A 10,533-nucleotide genomic window follows, 5' to 3' on the forward strand; every position below is an offset into this window, starting at 1 on the left:
ACACTCCATAGAGAATGTGGTGGTGGTAAGTGGTTTGATAAGTAATTGTGTGATCAAGGTAATTATGTTGAATGTCATGCATGAACCTTTTACAAGATAACTCGTGGCTTTGGGATTAATTTCTGGAAATTAGTTGAGTATTATGCCTATTGTCCTCCTTTAAATATGTTAATTAGAGTGTTATTGATGCATGTCTTGGTGAAGCTTTGTGAGTAAAGGTCCACTTGATATAAAAGGACTCGTAATGGTCTAATGATGTTGTCCTAATGTCATGATCCTAAGTTGCCGAACTAATAAGCTATATGATCCTAAGTTGCCGAATTTTTGAGCTATGAAATGCAAATTCTTTCTCCTATAGCAAGCTTGATCTTTAGCCCAATATTCTGATTTTTATTCATGAAATTGACATTTGTGCCTCATTATTTTTTCTTTCATATGTCCCACCTTATCTTCATTTCCTCTATTATTCCTTCTTTTCTTCACATATTCATCCAAAGTTCAACAAGTGTTTTTAATCTTGATTCATGGTATATGAAGCATAGACATATTAATAAGATAGTGAAAGGAGAAGACGCATTAGTTAAGGGGAAACATGAAAAGGTTGGAAGAAACACTAATGCTTGAAATAAAGAATAAAAGTATTGTTTCATACTGTGCGGGGCACAGTGCCATGAGATGTATCTAGAAGAAAATGAGGTTCGAATTAACTTATTTCACCTTTGATATCTTATTGATTAACTCTAGTATTATTGTATGGTCTGACTCTCTTTAAAAAAAAAAAAAAAAGAAGAAGAGAAGAAAGGAAAAGAAGAGAGTAAGACACTTGTGTTAGATAAATCTTAGAGTTCAATTCATAGATGGAAAAAATATTATCAAAGTTTTGAAGATCATCATTTTGGATTCCAATATATCCGAAGATTAGTTATATTTGAAAGGAAATAGATTGTTCAGTGGCACACACAGTGCCACAGTGAAGAAAGTCTTATGATGTTTATTTGCGGAATATGAAAAAGGGTTTAGGCACTTGTTGAGCCAATTGCCATTTCAAATATATAAGCTTGCTTTACCTATCTCCATCTTACATTCTTAGCTTTTAACCATGATCCTTCATGATTATTTCTTACTTCATAAATTCGGATTGTGAGTTGGATTATATTTTTGCTTAGTGACTTCGGATTGTGAGTTGGATTATGACATAGCACCAGCATCCTTAGTATTTATTGCTTGAGCTACTTGAAGTATTTTAGTGACTATATCTCACTTTGACTCGCTAAACATGTTGATGCTATCCTTTTTGATAATGTCAAAAGGGGGAAGATGGGTATAATACTTAGACTATTGAATGAAATTATCTTGGTTACCAAGTTACTTGTGAAAAAGTACGTGAATGATATTATGTTACTTTCCAAATGATATTATGTTACTTTCCCTAATGTGATTAATGATGCATACTTTGAGGGGGAACAAGTGATTATTCAACAATATAATATTTATGGTTTGTCATCATCAAAAAGGGGGAATTTGTTGTGCATGTAATATGTTATGTTTTGATGATGAAAATTAATATAATATGTTATAGTATGAAAGTATGTAATAGTTGAAACAGATGCATGAAGAAATGAATTCATAAATGAAGACTTTGAGAAAAACAAGAATCAAGAATGAAGTCCAAGTTTATATGTTCCTTAGAATAGTTACTTTATATACAAATGTAATATGCTTGAACTAAGTGACATGCTATGTGCTAAACATAGAAATATAAAATTAGTATAATTATTATTTTCTTAGAGTTAAGGAAATAAATAATTGTATTAATATATATGTCTATATAAAAAGGAAATTAGTTTTTGAAATAAGATAAAAGATTTTCATAAAAAAATGTTTTAGAAAAGAATTTTATAAAAAACGTGTTTTTAGAAAAGAATTTTATACAAACGTGTTTTATGAAAAGAATTTTATAAAAACGTGATTTAGAAAAGAATTTCAGAAAAACGTGTTTTAAGAAAACAAGTAAAATAGTTTTCTAAAAAGATTTGGAAAATACTTTTTGATAAAAACATAATTTGAGTTAAAAAGAAAATCTAATATGGAAAACTTATCTTTTTGAGATTAAAGATAAAGATGGAAAAAGATAAAGTTTGTTTTTCGAAAAAGAGAGTTTTATCCCTTAATTTAAGAATTAAAAAATAAAGATATTTTTGAAGGATTTTCGTTCAAACCAAGTCCTATAAAAGGGTTTTATAATCCACTTTTAGATCTCACGTTTTCAGAGAGAAAAATCGGAGATATTAAGAGCTGAAAACAATTTCCTTACGCACAAAGTATAGCACTGTTTGAGTCAGATTCAAGTAACTATTCAACGATTGTAATTGTCCTCGAAATTGCTTGACTAAAAAGCACACAATTGAGGATCGTTTTCTTTCTGTAATTTCACCATTATAGAGAGTGTCAACACTTAGAGTTAAGTGTTGGGGGTCACTACTAGAGTTAGTAGTGAGGGAAATCTTATTGTATCAAGAGGTGGATATTTTAGGATTTAAAGAAATAAAAGAGTTTTTGTTTCTTGTGGACGTAGATCTCAGAGGTGAGATTGAACCATGTTATATTCTGTGTTTGTGCATCAAATTCCACATAATTTAAGTTTTAGTTTTCGCAAAAACTCAAATCAGAGATTTACGATTAGTTCGCACAGTGGCTAGCACTGTGCAATAACAAAGGTTTTGCAGGAATCGATCAAATTTCGTCACTCAATTCAACCCCCCTTCTTGAGTATCACCTTGTGTTCCAACACTTTAGTTCTAATTCATCCTACCATCCTGGTAGCAGGATTACTATTGCTTGGAATCCTTTAAGTTTCCAAGTTAACATCAAGTGGATTAGCTCCCATCTAATTCATTGTTATGTTAACCCTCAGAGAATTTGGGATGGCTTCTATTTCATTATATTTTATGCTTTCAGTAATGCAGGGGAAAGAGAAGTTTTATGGGAGGATATTAGGAGGCTTGCCGTGAATAATCTTCCCTAAATTGTTGATAAGTGTGTTTCTAACGCACTTTATGGACTACTTTAGCTCATTTTGATCCTCAATCTCCCCTCTTTCTTCTCCCTTTCCCCTTCTATTTCATTCACTTGATCATTCTTGATCATAGTGACACTTTGCTAGATTTTCAGTCATTTTTTATCGAATTTCTAGTACATTTGCTTTTACCCACTTTTGCCATGTTCTTAATATAGGTGGAACTACGTAAGATGGCTACGAGTTGAAGAGTTGACAAAGAAAGAAATGAAAATAGAGCACACATTGAGAAATATTGCGCTTGCACCATGCCCCATGTCCACTTGTACAAAGGAGCACATTGCACAATAGAATCTTGTTTAGGGGACTTAAAATGGACATAACTTTAGAACCACAAATCGGATGAAGGTAATTCTAGTTGGAGGTGAAGCTTGCTCTATGAAAGGCTAAATTCCTCTTTAGAGTAGGGCGCCTTACCCTTATCAAGTCAACCATGAATACAATTACTTCATATTATGTGCAGGCTTGTCAAAATCTGCAATAACTTCCTTTAGGGAGAAAGCCAGGGTAAGAATAAGATCCACCTTGAAGCCCAACATCACACTTTTCTGCCAAAATCTCAAGGGGGCAAGGGATCCGTAGTCATGTCGACCTCAATATGGCTCTCATGGCTAAACTAGGGTAGAAATTGTTATATTGGGAGTCCATCCTGGCTAAGGAGTGTATGACTTCTAAGTATGTTGGGGAGAGCTTTTAATACTTCCTTTAAAATGTGTCTTTCTTGTGGAAGGATATAGGAAAAGGGGCTAGCCTTCTCAGGATAAGATTGGCTTGGAAAGTGGGCTCGGGGGAAAAGATTAATTTCCGGAAAGATAATTGGCTAGGCATAGGCCTAATTCGTGACTTTGGGTTGGCCCCCTAAGTCTTGAGGAACACTCGACCCTGTTGAAAGATCTCATTTATCACAACCATTGGAACCTATTATTATTAGGATCTCGATTCCCCTCCCTCAATTCATTAAATATAGAATCCTAGTTATCCCTATTCTTTTCCATGCCTAGGACCATTTATCCTCTACCTTTGCAGCTCAAGGAAAGTTCTATCTCGCTCTTTCTTAGAACCAAATCACTAGGAACCGCTCGTCTTAAACCAGTATCGAGTGGCTGTGGAAGCCCATCCTACCAAAATTAAAATTCTTCATGTGGCTCATATGATATCCATCCTAGAGCCCTCCTTTCTCAAAGGCAGATAATTGCAAGTCCTATCTGTCCTAACTCTCGTGAAACCACCCTGCATACTCTTAGAGGTTGTCCCCATGCATGTCAGATTTAGACCCTAATTAATCCCCCACGCCTTTTGGGATGTTGATTCTCCCATGAATGGCTGGAGAACATCAGGACAAACACCAATTGTTTTCGAGGCCTCGCTTGGGAAATGTTATTCCCTCTTGTGTATTTCGAGTTCTGGAAAAAAATAATTAAATTGTGTTTGAAGACAAACCTTATACCCTTCCTCACATAACCCTTAATAGTGTCATCACTCTAACGTCGAAATTTAATGCGTACTAAGCCCAACCTATTGCCCCCACGCCCATCACTCCGTCAAGGCCTCGTTACCCGAATAAATTTATCCATGTAAATGTTGATGCCTCATTTATTAACATCGAAATTAAGGCTAGTATTGCAGGAGTTTTTAGAACAGACCCGGGATAGTGGATCATGGGAGTGCAATCTACTTGTTATTCCCTTGATCCATATCACACAAAACTACTGGTGATTCGCCAAGGAATGCAGCAGGCAAGTCGAAGGAATTGGGACCATATAGTCCTCAAATCAGATTGCCAAAAGGTCGTCCAAATCAATAATATGGAACTCCAGTTTGATGATATGTATAGTGATATCATTTATCAATGCAAGGAGCTTCGCCTTTACTTTCAGGAGATGAAGTTTGTGTTTGTATGAAGGGATGATAACCAAGTGGAAGACAAGATGGATAAGGAATATAGTAATAGTTCAGAAAACATTGATTTAATTAAGAATTTTCCCCATCCCCCTAACTGCAACAACTTGCTACTTACGGATTGCAATTGGCGTTTTGCCATAACTTCTTTATTTATGTATTCCTTATTTCACCAAAAAAAAATAATATCATACATGCAACATACTACTTCCTTAAAGTTCCTCAAATTTGAGAATACATTACTCTTCCGGAATGAGTCTAACGTGAGTGTCAACTACTACTAATCATCAACAATATAAAATTACATCAGTTGATTTTACTATATTATCCTAACTGTAAAGTCTATATATTCTTTTAAGATTTATTATTTTGTTAATTAAAGATCACATAAAAATTCCATCCCTTCATTCTTCCAAGCTACAGATATGCAAATATTGTTTCTCTAACTCCATTCGTAAACTAGAAATTCCATCTTATTCTATTTACTTGAAAAATAAGATTTTAAGAAAAGTTGAGGCTCTTCCATCTATTCCCTGTCTTTTCTTATAAAACATAATTCAAACTTTCATTCCTTAATCTCCATTTTTCTTTCTATTTGAGTCCCACATCCATATTTGGTAAAATATCTGCTCCCGAATGGTTATCATTCTTCAAGAACAAAAGAGGACAATGAATGATAATTCCAATATATTGCATACCCTTATTTTCCTTGACTATTCTTTGAAGTTGATTATGGGTAATTGAATCTAAAAGTTGAGTGAAAAAAACACGCAATCTAAAGAAAAGCACGGATCCCAATGAATTAGTTATAGGATACTCATGATATTATTTAGAGGATACCCAAGATGAGTGAACGGGAAAGATTATTGGTTAAATATAAAATTTATTCTCGAATATGCATTGGTAGCAGAGTTGATTGATTAAATATGAAATTTATTCACAAATATAGTCAATACCGTAGGGTTGAATTCACAAAAAGCAATTCAATGACGTCAAATTGGTTATTAATTATCTATATAAATTACTTAGATATATAATAATTTCTAATTGTACAATTAGAATATCAAGTTGATCGAGAATCAATGGTTCAACTTTCATGTTTCTAGCGATTACCAGTGATCAACATTTTTTGTGAATGTTCAACTTTCCCATACCCAGATAATGACAAAGTAATCGAAACGATGATTAACAACTTACAAGTAACCTGTTTTTACCAAATTTCAGGTGAAAATCATTTACAGGTCATTACAAATTCGGGTAGGGTTCTGACAGATCTCGGTGGGCTCAGCACAAACCTGCACAAGAGAAGAGTATGACCACACACAAGCCCAATGGGGTTCCATCCTAAAACCATATGGTGATAGGTGGAGTAACCTATTAGCTTATATATTAGTCATATACTTTCAATTCTTCCAATGTGTGACACATGTGGATTAGACTCTCAACACTCCCCCTCACATGTGTGCCACCTTTAAACTTGCAATTGGATAGGTCACATACACCTCCTTGGCCCTACTTGGGCTTCCAAACATGAGGTCAACAAGCCCCTACTTGGGGCGCCCCTACTTGGGACACAATTCTGTTGGGCAATGTGCTCCAAACAGATCAAACCTTCCATCTTGCATTCAATGGGCCACATACCCTGGCCCGGGATCTTCCACTCTGATACCATGACAGATCTCGGTGGGCTCAGCACAAGCCCACACAAGAGAAGAGTATGACCACATACAAGCCCAATGGGGTTCCATCCTAAAACCATACGGTGATAGGTGGAGTAACCCATTAACTTATATATTAGTCATATACTTTCAATTCTTCCAATATGGGACACATGTGGATTACACTGTTAACAGGTTCTTAGATCATTTTTTAACAGCTCTATTCCAAGCCATGAAGGGTCCCTAAAGCTTGTTCATGCCCTAGTCCTTTTAACTTCATATTTTCTTCTTTTATATATATTCAGTATAATAATATTCTACACTAAGTGATTGCAACTTTTATAAAGACCTTTTTTCGTAAAAACTGCAACAAATGTCATTTCTAACAAATTTTTCAAAAATAATGTTACTTATTAAGATGTTTCTTCGTTCTTCTCTCTATAAATATATTCGTGATACCAAAATATTATATAAATACCATCCAAATTATTGTATGAATGGACGTATAATAATTTATTATACAATTTAGGTAACATTTTAAATCATAAATGGGTCACTTATATAAAAGTGACCCTTTTAAGGTAAAAAATTATATGTCAGACGAGGATAACTATTTTGCTGCAAATAGATTACTTTTACGTATAAAGTTACTTATTTAAGGTTAAAAGTTACCTTTATCTTTAAGGAATTTCTAGTGACTTGAAAAATGATTTATTTTGACTTGAAAGTGATATTTTGCTTAAAATGAACTGGTATGACAATAAATATATTGCATACTTAATGTACTTAATATTTATTGTTACTACTAAAATTAATAATTAAAGTTATTGACGATCAAATAAAAAAATCGAGTAATTGCAATTATTCTAGATTGAGCATTGGAACACTTACTTTATCATAAAAATGACTCCATAGTGAGTTACCATGTCTTTCTTGTGCTAGACCAAGAATCAAGATCAAACATATAAATTCATCATGAAACTGGCAACACTTTGTTCATAGTTCAAGAAAGAACAATGAAATCAATATGCGACATGTGTCCTCTGTCACTCTCACATGTTAGCAAAAAAAAATACATGCATCACATCTAACAAGTCACCCTCAGTCCTATACAAATGTGGCATTAAAAACAAAAAGTACCAACAACCCACAAACTTTTGATCAATCCAATAGAGCATTTACATCTCAGTCACTACTTAAAAGAAAGCAGATAGACAAACATCCTACATACTTAAGTCCTAACACTTGACACCAAAACAGAACGAAAAAACAGGGGAATTATTGACAGAGAAACTATGGCAAATGAGGGAACTTCACCTAAAATTCCAACCATTCAGCTAAGCCATGGTGGAGTGTCCATGCCGGTACTGGGTCTAGGCATGGCTCCTAACCCGCCGGTGCCCGATGAGGTAACAAAAAATGCCGTAATCGACGCTGTGGAAGTGGGTTACCGGCACTTTGATACAGCCACCATCTACTTTACAGAGAAGGCTCTTGGAGAGGGAATCACTCAAGTGCTTAACTGTGGAATGGTTAAATCAAGAGAGGAGCTTTTCATCACTTCTAAGCTGTGGGTTAGTGATGCACATCCTAATCTTGTTGTTCCTGCACTCAAAACTACCTTAAAGTAAGACATTCCTACTTATACTTTGAAATTTCTTTTTCCTGATTTAGTACTAGAAGTTGATCCATTTAATTATATTCTATAAACTCAAAGAAATTGTAATTGAAATAATTTTATAACTTTGAGATTCATATGCATCAAAACGAATGTTATAATACTTCATAGTTTGGAGCATTTGGTATGGTGGATACCAAAAGTAGACATCTTAATGCAATTCAACTATGATTAAGGCAGAAAATTCAATATCAGGAAGTCGATCATTCGATCTAATCCATATGTAAATATCGCTGTGATCAGGAAAATGTGAGAGGATGTAAATTTACGCTCGTATATAAGATGAACGGTTCAATCTTATGTTTTTTGGTAGTAGACTTTTAATAGCTGTGGTAATACTGCTTTCTAGTGGCGGACTGGTGCCTGGTGGACTGGTGGTACAGTTTTTTGTGGTAGTTATTTACTTTATAGTAGTAGTTTTTTTGGGGATCACCTCAGAAGGTTATCAAATCACATTCTGTCATTCTTGATTTTACAATTTGAAGTACATAGAAGTTTTAAGATTTCATATATGTTAAATTCCCTTCATGATGTTGCATGTATAGGAACATGAAGCTGGAGTACTTGGATCTATACCTTATACATTGGGCTGTAAGCGCAAAGCCAGGGCCACCAGTCTATCCCATTAAGCAGGAAGACTTCCTTCCTTTCGACCTCAAGGGTGTGTGGACTGCCATGGAAGAGTGCCAAAGACTTGGGCTCGCCAAAGCCATCGGCGTTAGCAACTTCACGCAGAAGAAGCTTCAACAGCTCTTGACCATTGCAACCATACCACCCGCAGTCAACCAGGTTAGTCCTCAATGTATGATGCACCTTACTAAAATTGAGTTTTCTTACTTGGTTTTGTCTAAAATTTAAGCTTCTCTTTAGCGGATACTGAACAAATACTTGTTTGATTTAGTATAGTGTATATAACTTGTTAATCATAGCCTTGGTTTATGACCTTCTAAGACTATTTTTGTGCTCTTAATCTTTTTTTGAGTCCTTTAAGATTGAGATTTATAAAACTTGGAGAGGTACCTTTATAAGTAGTACTTAACAAAGTTCTCTTGACAAAATTTGGAAAGGTGGAGGTTAACCCTACATGGCAACAAAAGGAGCTGATAAATTTCTGCAAGTCGAAACATATTCTAGTAACAGCATACTCGCCGTTGGGTGGCCCTCTTGGCGGGCATAATGGAGTCATGGAGTCCAACATTCTCAAGGAGATAGCAAAGGCTAAAGGAAAGACAGTTGCCCAGGTTCTTTTCTTCACACTATTGCACTTGAGTTATGTTTGGTTGGACTGAATATGTTCTCAACGGAAAACACAATTGTAATTTAGTTTTCCTTTAACCGACTCCTTACAAGAAAATTTAGAGAGAAAGGGAAAAATGAAAATAGAGGGAACAAGATAAATTGGAGAAGAGAAAGGGAAAGGCATTGAATCAAAAGGAATATGTGCATTCCTTCCTTCTGAAAGGATAATGATTCCGATTCTGGGAGGACTATTTTCCGGCTTTTTGAGAAAAATGTTTCCATCCCAACAAAGTATCATCTTATTTAGTCCTGAATTTTAGATTAGTAGGATGTTTATCCATTATATAGTATGCATTATTTGTTTAGGTTGCTTTGAGGTGGGGATATGAGCAAGGCATTGCAGTTGTGGTGAAGAGCTTCAACAAAGACAGGATGAAACAGAACCTCGGAATTTTCGACTGGGAACTAACTTCAGACGAGCACGAGAAGATACGTAGTATCCCACAAGGCAGAACATGCGATGGATCGGATTACACTTCACCGTTAGGCCCTATATGTACAATTGAAGAGCTTTGGGATGGAGAGATATAAACTGTCCTATTCCAGTTTCTGATATGCAACCTATATCAGGTCCATTATGAAGAGTAGTATTTTATTTGGGGCTGTTTAAACCTATGATCAGATTACGAATAGATTTTATTTTGCTGTAGTCCTGCGTCTGTGAGGACCAACAAGTTGCTTCAAGAACATATGTTATAATACAGTAATAAAGAAGCAAAGCGTGGATTATGCAATAGGGTGCACAATGCTCATCAAAAAGAACATATCATTTATATTAAAGAACACGAACTTTTTTTAACAACTTTTCTACTTTATAAAAGAACACACGACGTGTAAATTTATATTTATAAAACAACAAAGGCTATAATCAAAAGATTATATTGTAAATGAACATCTGCACTTAAGGTAAAAGAACATATACC

At 34.8% G+C, this 10,533-nt stretch overlaps 1 protein-coding gene and 1 long non-coding RNA gene across 2 annotated transcripts; one reads left to right on the top strand and one right to left on the bottom strand.

Annotated features, from left to right (window-relative positions):
- Window positions 1–7,734: 7,734 nt before the first annotated feature.
- Window positions 7,735–9,027, bottom strand: LOC125498181 (uncharacterized). The gene is made up of 2 exons (XR_007274951.2): window positions 8,888–9,027; window positions 7,735–8,238 (listed from the first exon to the last, which is right to left on the bottom strand). It is a non-coding gene; the product is annotated as an uncharacterized LOC125498181 (long non-coding RNA).
- On the top strand, window positions 7,929–10,374 carry LOC104908460 (non-functional NADPH-dependent codeinone reductase 2). Its single transcript, XM_010697581.3, has 4 exons — window positions 7,929–8,260; window positions 8,857–9,100; window positions 9,379–9,552; window positions 9,917–10,374. The coding sequence occupies exons 1-4, from the start codon at window positions 7,929–7,931 to the stop codon at window positions 10,139–10,141; spliced, it is 975 nt and encodes a 324-aa protein (XP_010695883.2). The 3' UTR covers window positions 10,142–10,374.
- Window positions 10,375–10,533: the final 159 nt, after the last annotated feature.

Source organism: Beta vulgaris, chromosome 6, assembly GCF_026745355.1.
Source record: "Beta vulgaris subsp. vulgaris cultivar EL10 chromosome 6, EL10.2, whole genome shotgun sequence".
NCBI classification, from domain to species: domain Eukaryota; kingdom Viridiplantae; phylum Streptophyta; class Magnoliopsida; order Caryophyllales; family Amaranthaceae; genus Beta; species Beta vulgaris.

Excerpts from the sequence above, each read along its gene's own strand:
- LOC104908460 (XM_010697581.3), top strand. The coding sequence starts at position 7,929 with ATGGCAAATGAGGGAACTTCACCTAAAATTCCAACCATTCAGCTAAGC. Across the intron at positions 9,101-9,378 it reads TACCACCCGCAGTCAACCAG|GTGGAGGTTAACCCTACATG; the intron begins GTTAGTCCTCAA and ends AAATTTGGAAAG. Across the intron at positions 9,553-9,916 it reads AAGGAAAGACAGTTGCCCAG|GTTGCTTTGAGGTGGGGATA; the intron begins GTTCTTTTCTTC and ends TTATTTGTTTAG.